Source organism: Pelophylax lessonae (assembly GCF_965119305.1).
Source record: "Pelophylax lessonae genome assembly, chromosome: 11".
Taxonomy (NCBI): Eukaryota; Metazoa; Chordata; class Amphibia; order Anura; family Ranidae; genus Pelophylax; species Pelophylax lessonae.
In genome coordinates this window covers 72,183,597-72,200,776 of record NC_138778.1, presented here as the reverse complement: position 1 = coordinate 72,200,776, position 17,180 = coordinate 72,183,597, and the positions used below count along the sequence as shown (strand labels likewise).

General features: G+C 45.4%; 1 protein-coding gene across 1 annotated transcript in view; it reads right to left on the bottom strand.

The window, feature by feature from the left end:
• Positions 1-17,180, bottom strand: part of ARHGAP23 (Rho GTPase activating protein 23) — a 247,147-nt gene that overhangs the window by 108,133 nt on the left and 121,834 nt on the right. Inside the window, exon 11 of the mRNA XM_082271434.1 lies at positions 5,876-6,013. Within this exon, the coding sequence (XP_082127560.1) occupies positions 5,876-6,013 (138 nt within the window). The remainder of the gene's footprint in view (positions 1-5,875; positions 6,014-17,180) is intronic.

Genomic DNA, 17,180 nt, shown 5'->3' with positions numbered 1-17,180 from the left:
GAGATATAATTTTGCCCCTGTACAAATCATTAGTAAGACCTCATCTGGAATATGCAGTTCAGTTTTGGGCACCAGTTCTTAAAAAAGGATATCGGTGAACTGGAGAAAGTGCAGAGAAGGGCAACCAAACTGATAAAGGCATGGAGGACCTCAGCTATGAGAAAAGATTAGAGGAACTTTATTTATTCTCTCTTGAGAAGAGGAGATTAAGAAGGGGGATAAGATCAACAAGTATAAACACATAAGGGGTCCATATAGTGAACTTGGTGTGGAGTTATTCACTTTAAGGTCAACACAGAGGACAAGGGGGGCACTCTTTACATCTAGAGGAAAACAGATTTAGTCTCCAAATACGGAAAGGTTTCTTCACTGTAAGAGTTGTAAAAATGTGGAATAGACTCCCTCCAGAGGTGGTTCTGGCTAGCTCACTAGATTGCTTTAAAAAAAGGCCTGGATTCTTTCCTGGGTGTATATAATATAAGTGGGTACTAACATTATTTTTTTAAGTGGGTACTAACTAAAAATATTTTTTTTAGGTAAAGTTGATCCAAGGAATATCCAATTGCCTCTCAGGGGATCAGGAAGGGATTTTTTTTCCCCTGATGTAGCAAATTGGATCATGCTTTGCTGGGGGCTTTTTTTGCCTTCCTCTGGATCAACTGCGAGTATAGGATTGTGTATATGGGATTGTTATGGTTGGGTTTTCAATACTGTTTTTTTTTTTTCTTTTTGCTGGTTGAACCGGATGGACTTTCCTGCTCAACCGGCCAAATTTTGATCCAACTATGGCCAGGTTCAGAGAGGGGGAAGGAGGGTTCTGCTGGTTGTACTTCCCTCCCCCACCCCCCACAGGAACCCATAATTTGGGTTTCAAAAGGGGACAGAGCAACAGCAAGCTTATAGAGGTGCATTTTAGGGAGAACAGGGTCACCAATCAGAATAGTTTTTTTTTGTTACAAAGAATAAAATAAATGCTGTAAAAAGGAAATGAGGATATTAAAAAATTGAATTGATAAAACAGGCTGCTAATAAGTGTAAGATAAACCCTGCAAAATTCTTTAAATAGATTAATAGTAAAAAGTTTAGGTCTTAGTAGATATTTCCTTTATAAAGAGCCACTTGGGACAAGGAAAAAGAAAACCTACTACAGTATCTGCAGTTCTTTAAATGCAAACATGCAAAGGAATGCCGCAGAGGTAATGTACAAAATGAAAACTATATTACCAAATGAACCATGATGGATAAAAACGGATATGGTCCAGACACATACAAAAAAAAAGTGAACGAAGCACCTGAAACAGATGACGTACATCTACACATCCTAGAAGGATTAAAGTAGATCTAAAGTAAAAACGTTTTGATAGAAATGGGGAGGTTTATTATAACCCCTGCGTGTTTTATTTCTGTCATAGGTGTTCCATTGGGAAGATTTGGCTTCCTTTCCTATCCCATAGTGAGAACAGGAAAGGTGAGAGAATCCCTGGTTGTCACCAGAACTAGTGTCCCCATTGGAAGATTTCTAATAGCAACCCAAAATCTGATTTTCTTTTGGATTTCACTCTCGGTGATTATAGTAAACAGGACAAACAGACATAGTGAAACTTACTAACAGGGCGCAAAGATCAATTAAAAAAACTGGCAGGTGTTATACAATTTTTAGAGACTCTTTAAAGACTGGCTTTGTACAAGGCCAAAGTGGTACAGATATTTAAAAGGATCAAAGTGAAAAAAAAAAAGGATCAAAGTGTCTTAAGTGGAAAAGGGAGAAGTGAACATGAGAACTGTATCACATGATAAAGAAGCTCTTGGTCAAATGGGTGACTGGATATAGTATAAGACTTTGCTATAAAAAATAAATACAAACCCGATTCCAAAAAAGTTGGGACACTGTACAAATTGTGAGTAAAAAAGGAATGGACTAATTTACAAATCTCATAAACTTATATTTTATTCACAATATAATATAGATAATATATCAAATGTTGAAAGTGAGACATTTTGAAATGTCATGCCAAATATTGGCTCTTTTTGGATTTCATGAGAGCTACACATTCCAAAAAAGTTGGGACAGGTAGCAATAAGAGGCCGGAAAAGTTAAATGTACATTAAATGAACAGCTGGAGGACCATTTTGCAACTTATTGGGTCAATTGGCAACATGATTGGGTATAAAAAGAGCCTCTCAGAGTGGCAGTGTCTCTCAGAAGTCAAGATGGGCAGAGGATCACCAATTCCCCCAATGCTGTGGCGAAAAATAGTGGAGCAATATCAGAAAGGAGTTTCTCCGAGAAAAATTGCAAGGAGTTGGAAGTTCTTATCATCTACAGTGCATAATATCATCCAAAGATTCAGAGAATCTGGAACAATCTCTGTGCGTAAGAGTCAAGGCCGGAAAACCATACTGGATGCCCGTGATCTTCGGGCCCTCAGACGGCACTGCATCACATACAGGAGTGCTACTGTAATGGAAATCACAACATGGGCTCAGGAATACTTCCAGAAAACATTGTCAGTGAACACAATCCACCGTGCCATTCACCGTTGCCAGCTAAAACTCTATAGGCCAAAAAAGAAGCCAGATCTAAACATGATCCAGAAGCGCAGGCGTTTTCTCTGGGCCGAGGCTCATTTAAAATGGACTGTGGCAAAGTGGAAAACTGTTCTGTGGTCAGACAAATCTAAATTTTAAGTTATTTTTGGTAAACTGGGACGCCATGTCATCCAGACTAAAGAGGACAAGGAAAACCCAAGTTGTTATCAGCGCTCAGTTCAGAAGCCTGCATCTCTGATGGTATGGGGTTGCATGAGTGCGTGTGGCATGGGCAGCTTACACATCTGGAAAGGCACCATCAATGCTGAAAGATATATCCAAGTTCTAGAACAACATATGCTCCCATCCAGATGTTGTCTCTTTCAGGGAAGACCTTGCATTTTCCAACATGACAATGCCAGACCACATACTGCATCAATTACAACATCATGGCTGCTTGGAAGAAGGATCCGGGTACTGAAATGGCCAGCCTGCAGTCCAGATCTTTCACCCATAGAACAATTTGGCGCATCATAAAGAGGAAGATGCGACAAAGAAGACCTAAGACAGTTGAGCAACTAGGAGCCTGTATTAGACAAGAATGGGACAAAATTCTTATTCCTAAACTTGAGCAACTTGTCTCCTCAGTCCCCAGACGTTTGCAGACTGTTATAAAATGAAGGGGGGATGCCACACAGTGGTAAACATGGCCTTGTCCCAACTTTTTTGCAATGTCATGATGCCATGAAATTTAAAATCAACGTATTTTTCCCTTAAAATTATACATTTTCTCAGTTTAAACATTTGATATGTCATCTATGTTGTGTTCTGAATAAAATAACGGAATTTTTGTAAAATCTTACCTGTAAAATTCCTTTCTCTGAGTCCTCCGACAGTCGCCGCCATCTTCATATTCGTCACAATGGGGTATTAGACTTTGCTCCGTAGGAGTAGCTAGGCAACAGAATATGTCAATATTAAAGCTTTTAACATATCCCCACCCCAGGGGGTGGTCCCCTCAGTCTATACCCTCCTGCTTCCTGTTTCGTACCTCAGTTTCAGTGGAATAGCAGTAGAGTACCTAAACCCCAAAAGAGATGCGGGGGCGGCGACTGTCGGAGGACTCCGAGAAAGGAATTTTACAGGTAAGATTTTACAAAAATTCCGTTTTCTCTTACGTCCTCCGACAGTTGCCGCCATCTTCATATTCGTCACAATGGGGACGTCCCAAAGCAGTGCAAACATGAGGGGCGGGAAACGCAGCCGCGCCTAAAGGCAACGCATTCTCCACATCAAAGAAAGTAACCTTACCAAAGGAAGGAAACCAGCTGGGCAACATGAGAAAAAACTTGCTCAACGGGAGCAATAACCCAGGAAAAAAAAAACAAAATAACCCAGGGATAAAAAGAAATCCCAAACAGCCCAAAGGTCCAAAACAATGGACCCTAAGGAACCGCCGCACTAAGAACCTTGCGGCCAAAGGAAGCATCAGCCGATGCTTGAAAATCCACTCTGTAGAATAGAGTGAAGGTGTGCACGGTCGACCAAGTCGCCGCCCTACACACCTGGGCCACAGAAGCCCCATGACGACAGGCCCAAGACGTACTCAGAGATCTGGTAGAGTGCGCCTTCACAGGCATAGGGGAAACTTTTCCCTGCAAAACATAGACCTGTCCAATGACCTGTCCGAACCAATTGGCGACGGCAGACGCCGACGCCGCCACGCCCTTCCGAGGACCCCCGGAAGGACAAACAAGAATCCAACTTGCGAAAAGATTCAGACGATTTTAGGTAAATCCTAATCGCCCGAACAACATCCAAGGAGTGCAACTCCACCTCCTGCGGACGTTTAGACTTCGCGCAAGGCGAAGGCAAGACAATGTCCTCATTGAGGTGAAATTCCGAAACCCTCTTCGGAAAAAAAGAAGGGTTAGGTCGCAAGACCACCTTAATCAAGTGAGTGACCAGATACTGACACTTGCAGGACAAGCTGCCAGCTCCGACACCCTGCGAGCCGAAGTGATCGCCACCAAAAAAGGTGACCTTCTAGGACAACATAGACAACGAGATCTACCTGATCCGTTCAAAAGGACCATGTAGTAACACGGACAGAACAAGATTCCAGTCCCAAGGAGGCAGAGGCACCCTCCTAGGAGGGACCAGATGCCCCTGAAAAAAAGTGCCAACCAAGGAGTTAGATGCCATAGGACGTTGAAAAAGAACGGCCATCGCAGACACCTGACCCTTGATCGTAGCCAGCGCCAAACGCTGGCAACACCCTTTCGAAGGAAGGACAACACCCTAGACACCGAGTACAGGCGAGGTGAAAACCCCCGGACTCACACCAGGCAAAATAGGCCTTCTGGATGGTGTGGGGAACCCGCACAGGCGAACAAGCCACTGCACATGTGACAGAGAGAGTCGCATCCAGGACGCAGCAAAACTGGGGTTAAGAAACCGCACAGCGTCCAGTGAGGTAGCCACCTCACCATAGCATCCCTGCACCGAACAGGGATGAGTCGTTCATTGTGTCAGGAGCGTTACCTGACTGAACGCTCGATGGCAGGCTGGGAAGCCACTGACCCACAACCTGCGACCAGGGGGATCAGCCCGAGACCCAGCCCGCACGAATCCTCTTCATCAGAAGAACTAACTAATGCTGACAAAAAGAACAGCTAAGTAAAGAGAGAGAAAAAAACTCAAACAAAAATCAAAAAAGAAGAGAAAGGCTGAGACAAAATGCCCCAGCATAGAGACATCCAGCTACTCCTGACAAGCTAGACATTGAAACTGAGGTACGAAACAGGAAGCAGGAGGGTATAGACTGAGGGGACCACCCCCTGGGGTGGGGATATGTTAAAAGCTTTAATATTGACATATTCTGTTGCCTAGCTACTCCTACGGAGCAAAGTCTAATACTCCATTGTGACGAATATGAAGATGGCGGCGACTGTTGGAGGACGTAAGAGAAATTGAAATTTGAAACTTTCACATCATTGCATTCTGTTTTTATTCACAGTTTGTACAGTGTCCCAACTTTTTTGGAATCGGGTTTGTAAACAAAAAATTGACACGGTTTGCTAGTCATATTCTAAATGTCTAAAGTAAAGAATTTTAAACCATGCAGGTGCAGGAATATACCATAGCTTTTACAAGGCCTGGACCCTTTTTTGATTTGCATAGTGTCCAAACATCCTGTAGGTGGCAGTACACTCACACATTGAACAACAGAGAGTCATCCAATTAACACTGGGGTACAATGGGGTGTTCTTAAACATTTGACTGTTGCATCTAGCAAGTATCTCAGTGTTTCAAACATATTAGAGGATAAATTAATTTGTCATACCTTGCCCTTACTGGTGAGGAGCTGCTTATAGAGCAGCCAGCCCTCCCTGTACACATCACTGAATTCTGTATCAGAGAGCTCAGAGGCGGAGTGACATTTCGATCGTGCATCTTCAGAAGCAACCAAGCTGTCAAGAGACTGCAGGAAAAAAAAAAGTGAAAGGAGTTAAACAATGTATGCAATCACCAGTAAATACCATTAGCAATAGAAGATACTACCAAATCTTGAAGGACATAACAAACCTGATAAACATTTTGAAACCTCACTATGTTGATAAGACTATGAGAAGACCATTTATAAGACTAGTGTAGCACCCTAAAAGGTAGGCGCTAGGTAAATTATAACAGAGGCCTTGCCTGCTTAAAGAGGTTGTAAACCCATACAACTTTTTTTTTTTTTTTGCAACCTGTAAGAGAAACACATAATGAGCTAGTATGCATCGCATACTAGCTCATTATGAAATACTTACCTTAGAACGAGCCCCCGCCTTGCCGCCCGCTTACCTGTATGACGGGCGACATGTCCAGTCGCCGGTCTTCCGGGATGGCGGCATCCGGCCATCTGAATGGCCGGAGACGCAGTGACGTCACTCCCGCGCACACGGGAGCCGACAGTCACGGCACGGAGCTCTGAAGAAACGGCACCAGCGGCCGTTCCTTCAGAGCGCATGCGCCAGTGACGTCACTGGCTGCATGTAAGGTAAATATCTCCTAAACTGTACATGTTTAGGAGATATTTACAGTGCCTATAGGTAAGCCTTATCATAGGCTTACCTATAGGTAAAAGTGTCAGAGGAGGGTTTACTTCCTCTTTAACAGCAGGGCCAGATTATTCAGTGAGGTTGTCTTGGTTTCCATGTGTGACTGTTGAGAATGGGGAGTCTCCCCACTGTAACCCAATGAGGGCTCTCATTGGGCAGTGGAGGGGGGCACATGAGGCAGCATCTTTGGTGGGAAGCAGAGTCCCAGGAGGGAGGTGATGGCTGTCCCTCCTCCTGTCAAGAGGAATCGGGTATCCCAGGCGGCTTGCCTGAGGGCATACAGGACTGAGCTGAGCTGCAGAGAAGGATCCAGTGTCCTCAGGACCAGCGGAGCTGTTGGGGGACGAGTTTCAGGAAAGCATTCTGAGTCGTGAGTACTGTAAACTGCCCCTGGGGTCTGCCTAGGAGAGGGGACCGCTCTGGAGAAGGTCAGAGGCATCCAGGAGCTAGCTAGCCAGGCAGCGGTGACAGTAAAGGGGGTGCCAGAGTTAACCCTTAATAGTAAAGGGGGTGCCAGCGGTTGGGCCCTGAAGTGTAAAAAGTGTTAAGCGTTGCAGCAGTAATTGCAAGTGGCTACCTCAGTCAGGAATGACTGTAGGAAGCAGTGAAAAAGGACTTTTGAGCTAACAGGAGTGTCAGAAGTCAGTTACAGTTCAGTGACAGCAAGTCAGTGTTCACAAGTGCCAGTAAGCGTTGGTCGGCATTTTTTTCTCAAGTGTCCCATTCTTGTATCTAGTTGAGCCAGAGGAGTATCCCACTCATTCCCTTCTCCCATCCAAGTTCCTAAAATAAAACTAAAAACCAAAGATGCCAGACTGGTCATTGTCTCAGTATTCAGCTTAAATGTGCTGTTGGTGTTAACGGTAACCATGGCAGACCCACATCAGGCCCAATGCCTGGAAATTCTGCTACACTAGGAATGTTCATAAGACAACATTAGTATCTAATGGGCAAAGCTGAACAAGTATTGCATTCTACAGTGAAAGTATTCACATCACTTTTTCCACATTTTGTTGTTACAGCCTTATTCCAAAATTAGTTAAATTATTTTCCTCAAAATTCTACAAAACAATACCCCATAATAACAACGTGAAACAAGTTTGTTTGAAAACTGCTAATTTATTATAAATAAAAAAAAAAATCATATACATAAGTATTCACAGCCTTTGTCAAGACACTCAAATTTACATCCTGTTCTCACTGATCATCCTTGAGATGTTTCTACAACTTGATTGGAGTCCACCTGTTGTAAATTTAGTTGATTGGACATGATTTGGAAAGGCACATACCTGTCTATATCAGGTCCCACAGTTAACAGTGCATGTAAGAGCACAACCCAAGCCATGAAGTCCAAGGAATTGTCTGTTGACCTCCGAGACAGGATTGTATCGAGGCACAGAAACATTTCTGCAGCATTAAAGGTCCCAATGAGCACAGTGGCCAGGGAGATGACCAAGAACCCGATGGGCATGCTGACAGAGCTCCAGCATTTCTCTGTGGAGAGAGGAGAACCTTCCAGAAGAACAACCATCTCCGCAGCACTCCACCAATACCTGTATGGTAGAGTGGCCAGACGGAAGCCACTATGTAATAGGCACATGACAGCCCACCTAGAGTTTGCCAGAAGAGACCCAAAGGACTCTCAGACCATGAGAAACAAAATTCTCTGATCTGATGAAACAAAGATTAAACTCTTTGGCCTGAATGGTAAGTGATAGTGGATGGAACCAAGAAAAATAAGAAATTAGAGTACCAACATCCCTATAAATAAGAATATGGGAAATACATATAGGTTATGGAACTTTAACGGTACTCAGTAAATCAAGTATATCACCAATACACAAAGATTTAAAAAAAAAAAATTTTTATTTCCATACAAATTCATAAAAACGATATATAGGAAGTTACTAAGCTTAAATTTCCCACCGGTTTCGCCGGACTGGCTTCTTCAGGGAAATGATGATGTACAGTATAAACGAATAAAGAAAAAAAAAAAAAAGCATGTGAACCGGTTTTACATTTTACACATTTCAACATAGTGTAACAAAATTTATATTGAACATAGACCAAAAAACAAATCTACTCTATTTTATGGATGTTTTTTTATTGAATATAGGTCTGTGTACCTTAAGTAGTGCATTAAATACCTATGTTTTGGCAGGTTTTTATTAATCCTTACCTGTCTCTTGGGGGCTGGATATCCCCTCTGCGGATGACCCATTTGGTGGGGCCCTTCCACCAGTGCCATCAATGCTGGGGCTTTCAGGACTTAACTCCAATTGCCTCTTTTTCCCCAATACCAATTGGAGTTCCATGCTTCAGGTATGGCCGCTGTTATTTATTTTGCTGCTTTTCTTCGCTGCGTGGATTTGTTTTTTTGGTCTATGTGCAATATAAATCTTGTTACACTATGTTGAAATGTATAAAATGTAATTTCCCTGCAGAAGCCAGTCCGGCGTAACCGATTGGAAATTGAAGCTTAGTAACTTACTGTATATCCATAAGACATTTTTGGATAAACGTTTTTTTGAATTTGTATGGAAATAAAATGTAATGTTTATTTTTTTTAAATCTTTGTGTATTGGTAATATACTTGATTTACTGAGTATTGTTAAAGTCCGACAACCTATATATATTTCCCATATTCTTTGGCCTGAATGGCACGCATCATGTCTGGAGGAAACCTGGCACCACTCATCACCTGGCCTATATACCATCCCTACAGTGAAGCATAGTGGTAGCAGCATCATGCTGTGGGGAAGTTTTTCAGCGGCGGGAACTAGGAGACTAGTCAGGATCAAGGGATAGATGAATGCAGCAATGTACAGAGACATCCTTGATGAAAACCTGCTTCAGAGTGCTCTGGACATCAGACTGGGGTGAAGGTTCATCTTCCAATAGAACAACAACCCTAAGCATGCAGCCAAGATAACAAAGGAGTGGCTACGGGACAGCTCTGTGAATGTCCTTAAGTGGCAGAGCCAGAGCCCAAGCTTGAACCCGATTGAACATCTCTTGGGAGATCTGAAAATGGCTGTGCACCCCATCCAACCTGATGGAACATGAGAGGTCCCGCAAAGAAGAATGGGAGAAAATGCCCAAAAATAGGTGTACCGAGCTTGTAGCATCATACTCAAAAAGACTTAAGGCTGTAATTGGTGGCAAAGGTGCTTCAACAAAGTATTGAGCAGAGGCTGTGAATACTTATGTGATTTTGTTTTTTATTTTAAATAAATTTGCAAGGATTTCAAACAAACTTCTTTTACGTTGCCATTATGGGGTATTTTTGTAGAAAATTTTGGAATAAGGCTGTAACATAAATGTGGAAAAAGTGAAACGCTGTGAATACTTTCAGGATGCACTGTATGATTCCATAAGGACCTTCCTTTTTAATCCTGTATTTAAAGTGCACGTTTGCCCAGCACAGATAGAAGAGAGAAGGGCACAGGGCTTGTAAATATAAGGAGGTTTAATGAAAAAAAGGAACATAAAATCACTTATACATAAGCATGAAATTAGGCACTTGTCAAATAGCACTCAAAACCAGCAGTAGAGCAAACCAGCAGTTTAAAGCAGTAGTATCTTAATGGCGAGATGACAGCCAGCATCTGCAATCAGCATAATATATGGAATGTATTAAGGTAGAAAATAATTCTGCCTTTAGAACCCCTTCAAGCATATACGCAGTAAAAAAATCTAGACAGGGGGGCGTGGCTAAGATGGCGGCGTGAGCAGACGTCTTCCCTGGAGCTCTGCTGAAATCCGGCTCTTTTCTCCTGATTAATCCTGCTGATCCACTCTAGTTGGGACTTTTCTGACTGCGGATGCCGTCCAGAACCTCGGGAGGGACGAAGGGCAGGAAGAAACTTCGTTTTCCTCCGATAATCCCGGATGTTGCTCCCGCGGCGGTCTCGAGTGGTGGCGTGCCGGTGCTGTGCGCCAAGATGGCGTCTCGGACGGAGGAGCAGGAGACCCCGCCAGCTCAGCCCCCGGGCATCCCGGAGGTGATGGCGGCTATTTCGGCATGCCAGGCGGCTCTCACTAACAAAATCGTTGTTGGCGGAATAACATCCGCATCATCAGCCTGGCGGAGGGGGCGGAGGGCAAGGACGCAACGGCGTTTGTGGAGGATTTGTTCCGGGGCCTACTGCCCGAGGCCCACCTGTCCCAGCACTTCACTGTGGAACGTGCACATCGGGTCCCGCCCAAACCGGGCCCACCAGGATCCCCCCCACGTACCTTAATCCTGCGGCTGCTTAACTTCCGCGACAGGGATGAGATCCTCCGGGCGGCTAGGGCCCTGGGGGAGCTTCGGTTCCAGAACAATCGCCTGATGCTGTTCCCGGATTATTCGGTGGAAACGCAGAAGATGCGCAAGTCCTACGATGCTGTGAAAGCCTCTCTGCGCTCTCGTGGAATTAAGTACAGTGTCCTTTTCCCTGCTAAGCTGAGAGTGGTGGATGGTGAGTCGGTGCGGTTCTTCCACTCCCCTAAAGATGCTGCGGCCTGGGTGGATACCCTTCCCCCTCAGGATAGGGGCTGATGGCTGTCCCTGGCTGTGCCATTGGATCTCTCTTTCCTTCCTTTGCCTGGGTGTTCTCTGGATCCTTGGACTCCCTTGATGTACTGATCAGGTAACTGTTATTTATCCCTCGGTCTGACTACCCCCCTGATTCTCCAAGGTCCCTGTTGGATACTCACCTGTTGTGGAGTTGGGCCGTTGTCCTCCTGGGAGACTGGGGACCGGAGTTGGTTCCTATATATGCAATGTCCTGGTTCCTGCCCGGTTCTGGATACCGTTGTCCCTTTGTCTACATTTTCCTACATGTGGATTTTGAACTGGGCGGGGGTCTGTGGCGGCTTTACCGGTACTGGGCCACGCACGAGGTGGTGCAGGAGCATGTCCAAGAGGGGATTGGTCAATTTTGGCAAACTAATGAGGATACGGCTGACCCGCATATCCTTTGGGACTCTTTCAAGGCCTGGCTTCGGGGGGAGTATGGCATGCGCATTGCTGAGGTGCATAGGGACTCAGAGATCTCTGGGGGAATGGGAGGAGGAGGTGCGAGTGAGAGAGGAGGCCTATGTGGCTGACCCCTCTTCAACCACTTACGGTCTCTGGCAGTGTGCCCTTCGAGAGGTCCACCTGGTGAGGGTTGAGTTGACCCGTAAATCAATGCTATCATCGGCCCAACAGGTTTATGAATATGGTAATAAGAACGGGAAGCTCCTGGCACGGTTGGCTAAGGGGTTTACCCCGTCGGTTCATATTAGTGGGATTAGAGCACTGGATGGGGGACTCCTTCGATCTCCGGGGGAAATAACTGCCCGATTTCGGTCCTTTTATGAAACACTCTACTCTTTCAGGGTGGATTACACTGCTGTTGAACTGGGCTCCTATCTGGATCGCGTAGACTTCCCGGTGCTAGACGCCAAGGTTGGGAATGCCCTGGAGGCTGACATTAAGTTCGAGGAGGTGCAGGAGGCTCTTGGCCTCCTGCAGGCTGGTAAAACTCCTGGAGCTGATGGCATCCCCACGGAGATCTATGTGGGTTATCAAGAAATCCTGGCCCCCTATCTGGTCTCCCTGTTTGAGCATAGTTTTGCCCAGGGCTCTCTCCCGGAGTCTATGCGGGAGGCGGTGATCGTGTTGGTCCCCAAGCCCGGGAAGGACTCGGAGGATTGTGCCTCGTACAGGCCGATCTCCTTAATAAATGTTGATGCCAAAATTCTGGCTAAGGTGTTGGCCCGCAGGGTGGCGGGAGTGCTGGATGTGCTGGTGCAGGCGGATCAGACGGGGTTTATGCCGGGTAAGGGAACTGATATTAACTTGCGGAGACTTTTCCTGAACTTAGTAGCGGACCATGTTGACCCTGGGCAGCGAGTCATAGCCTCTCTCGATGCCGAGAAGGCTTTTGACTCAGTTGAGTGGGGGTTCTTATGGGAAGTTCTCCGACGGTTTGGCTTCGGCCCCAAATTTCTCACTTGGCTGACCATGCTTTATTGTCTACCCACTGCTCGGGTTCGCACCTCTGGTGGGATCTCAGATTCTTTCCCCCTGCAGAGGGGAACCCGACAGGGTTGCCCTCTTTCGCCATCCTTATTCGCTTTGGCTCTAGAGCCTTTGGCGATTCTGCTCCGGGGTTCCCCCTCTGTGGTGGGTCTGCGGGTAGGTCCTCTAGAGGAAAAAATTTCCCTTTATGCGGACGATGCACTGTTGTATTTGCATGATGCTAATGGTTCCCTGCGGGCAGCCCTTGAGATCTTTGATGAGTTTGGTCCTTTTTCCGGGGTGCGTATCAATTGGTCGAAATCGATCTTGTTCCCTCTGGACCCGGGGGCTAAGGTGGCGGTGGCCCCGACCCCCCTGCGCTGGGTGGACCAATTTCGATATCTGGGTATCGAGGTGCGACGGGACCCGGCCTCCTTTAGATCTCTGAACCTTGATCCCCTTGTAGCTCACCTTCGGGATAGGTGTGCCCTCTGGGCTACTTTGCCTTTGAACCTCATGGGCAGAATAAATTTGCTTAAGATGATTTTTCTGCCTAAATTTTTATATTTTTTTCGCAACTGCCCAGTCTGGTTACCTGTTTCCTTTTTCAGGACTATCGATGGCTATGTGAGTTCCTTTATCTGGGCGGGTAAGTCTCCCCGTTTAGCTAGATCTACTCTGTGCCTGCCGTCAAGCTGTGGTGGCCTTGCGATGCCTGACTACCGGACATACTACTGGGCGGCGGTGCTGGTCACCGTTGGCTGGTGGTACGCGCAGTCTCGAGATAATGCGGCGGTCTGTCTGGAGGCTGCTCTAGTGGGTTCATTGCAGGGTCTTAGTAATCTGGTTTATCGGGGTCTTAGGGCTTGCCCTCCTGCCCTTCAATCTACCAGGGTGACGTTGCAGGTGTGGGGGGCGGCGAGACGCAGGTTTCTGTCTCCCACCCAGTGGTCACCGGTGTGCCCCTTATGGGGGAATCCTAATCTGAGGCATCTGGTGTCCTTGCCGGATCCTCAGCTGTGGGCGCGGTATGGCGTGCGGACTCTCCGAGATGTGTGCCCCGGAGGCTCCGTTCTCCCCTTTCCTGACCTTCGAAGGGCGAAGGGCCTACCTGGATGGATGCATTTCAGGTACCTGCAGTTGCGACATGCACTTCGGGCTCAATTCCCTGTGGCCATTACTCTGGGGATGGACCCGGTGGAGGAGCTGCTTGCCAATGAGCTCTTGGCCAAGCCGCTCTCCTCTCTTTATCTTACTCTGCAGTGCTCTCATTCTCCTAGAATGGATAAGTTGTGGGACATGTGGAAGGAGGACCTGCCTGGCCTTGAGAGGGACAATTGGGAGGACTGTTTTGAGGCAGGCACTAAGATGATGATCTCTGCCAGAGACCGTTTGATCCAGGCCAAATTTTTGCATAGAATCTACTATACCCCCCAGAAGCTACATAGGATTTTCCCTCAGAGATCTCCGAACTGTCCGCGTTGCCTTACCAGTGTGGGTACCTTTCTGCATATGTTTTGGGAATGCCCCAAGGTGGCCGAGTTTTGGTTACAAGTGTTTGATGTCATCAACCACAGGTTAGGTTTGGCTCTCCAGGTCTCGCCGATTCTGGCCCTGCTGGGCATTATGGATGACGACCAGAGACCCAGGCCCACCAAACTGTTGATCACATATTTGCTGTACTATGCCAAGCGGGAAATCGTTATCAAGTGGATTGCTTCTTCCCCCCCCCCTCGTGGTTTCCTGGGAGCACTCTATTGATGAGGTTTTGCCGTTATATAAGATGACTTACATGTTGCGCAATTGCCCTAATAAGTTTGATCGGGTGTGGCAGCCGTGATTGACCCCCCCGGGCTGACCGGGGCTGGCCGCCTGCTTTTATTATTGGTGCTTCTGGGCCTGGGGGCATGGGAAGATTTGCTTAATATGTCCTGTTTTATTTTACTAATGCTGTCCTTGCTGTCATCACTGTTTATGTAATCTGTTGACTGCTACATACTGTGTATTTGCTGTCCATCTTTTTGAATGTGTCTTTCCAAGTTTTTCAATAAAGGAACCGTTTGAATTGTAAAAAAAAAAAAAATATCTAGACAGAATTCAATGAATGGTCAGATTTAGAGTGCCATCACACTCTCTCTGCACACCTGGCCATAAGGTGATGGCAACAACCCAGCCCAAAACTTTTAAGATTTATGTATGATTATATGATATTGTGATATGTATTTTTATGATTCTGTGTACCAAGAGATCAAGTGTTTTGTGATGGTGTGCATTTTGAATTTCCTATCATATGACAACTATCAGTTGTTGGAAGTTTAACTATACTATATTGAACTTACTATGCATTAACCCACAAGAAATGGGGATACCCTGTGGAGAATAGCGTCAGTATTGCAAAGAGAGCAGCTTTATTTTTTCCATAGATGCTAGGGACTATTACATTTTAGTTTTTGGCGCAAGGCAGACTTGGGCTTTAAGTAAACTAAATAATGGTAAAAAAATATCATAGCCATAAATATTAGTTCAGATACTATTTTTGTTTTTGGCGCTATAAAAAAAATGTGAAAGAATGACAGCCAACTTGTCTTCGGGGGTTATACAAAAGTTCAACTCCTCCCCTTTTTCAAAGTCTTTTTTTTTTTTTATTGCACTAGGGAAATCAGGTGAAGAATTGTTATCCTAGAATATTTATTTAGCAGTTCAGCCTCAAATTTATGGACTTGAAAAGTGGTTTGTGCTCGGCACTGCACACTCATCTTGTTTGATTAGGGACAGGTGAGTAAAAGGCCTCCTGAACACTGGCAGAAGTCATCTGGGAAGAAAAACAAATGCTATGCCTCCCAGATCACATTTTCTTGCATTTAGATGTTCCTGCTAAGCAGGTTTAGGCAGGTTTTGTTGCACTTACACATGTTTATATCAATTTTTCCGTGTTTAGAGTGTTTAATCGGTTTCTGGATACATAGTGTTCTATTTTCTCCTAATGCAGCTAAACGGACTGCACCTAAATTCAGGTAAATGCACTGTGTAAATGACACCATTGAGAAATCATTACATTCATACAGAAATGTCCTCTAAACACATATAAACACAGGTTTGACAGTGCCAGTGTAAATGAGGTCTAAGAATCGCAGGATGAGGCTAGAGGAAGGGACAGTACAATTTAAGCGTAATTGTATCAAATGTGCAGATACACTCTAAAGCGTATAGGAGATTTTAGTGATTAGGTTTACATATACTGTACTACATGACAAAGGGTTTCCGGAGCACTATGGCTTGGGCAATGAGATCAAAACAAATCAAAGATTGCTTGCGCTATTTGACTAACAAAAATTTAGGATTGAACTGTACGAATATGGATGAGTGTAACTAGTCTAATGTAAACAATAGGCTTTTTTTTTTAAGCACACCCGTTTTAAAAACTAGATTTTTGTCTTACCGCAAAATCCTTTTCTTGGATGTTAAGATGGACATGGACATCAGAGAAAAGGATTTTACAGTAAGACAAAAATCCAGTTTTCTCTTTGCCTCATTGACAGACACAGCTCCATATATTCTTGACCCTTGGGACATCAAAGCAGTGTCAACATGAAGGGTGGGAAATACACAGCAATAACCCACATTCCAAAAAGGCTAACCGTAGCCAACCAGGCAAAACAGGAGCCCAATCAGGAACAACTGGAGCTCGCCTGACAAAAAATACACTCTCAAAGAGGACTAATCTTCTCCAACAGCGGCCTGCAAAACCTTGCAGCCAAAAGGCAGTTCCCAACACAAAAAATTATACAATTTTGTGAAAGTGTGCACGGACGACAAGGAGGCTGCCTTGCAAACCTGCACCACTGAGGCCTGATGACGGAAGGCCCAAGAGGCACTAAGCGCCCTCGTAGAATGCGCCTTAACAGGGGAAGGAGGATCCTAACCCTTAATGGAGTAGGCCTGCACCACCATCTGACTGATCCATCTGGAAATGGTTGCAGCAGATGCAGCCAGCCCCTTACGGGGTTCATCCGTAAGGACAAATAGAGAATCTGATTTTTGGAACTACTCAGTCGCTGCTAGGTACACCCATGATCGCCAAAACCTCATCCAAAGAATGCAAGGCAATCTCTTTAGGGTGCTTAGGCTTAGAACACAAGCAAGGCAACACAATGTCTTCATTTAAATGGAAACCAGAGACGACCTTAGAAAGGAACGACTGGCAGGGATGAAGCACCACTTTGTCTCTGTGAATCACAAGGTAAGGTGAATGACAAGACAATGCAGCCAACTCTGACACCCTGCGCCACCAAGAAGGCAACTTTCTGCGACCAAGTAAGCAGAGGAAGCCCACGAATACTTTCAAAAGAACCGAGAGCAAATTGAGGTCCCACAGAGGTAACGGAGACCTCACTGAGAGAACCAGGTGGCAAACCCCCTGAATAAAGGTGTGAACCAAGGAATTCATGGCAAATGGGCGCTAAAATAAATCTCCAGGGCCGACATCTGGCCTATGATGGTACCCAAGGCCAAATGCTGATCTACACCTCTTTGGAGAAACTCCAAGACACGAG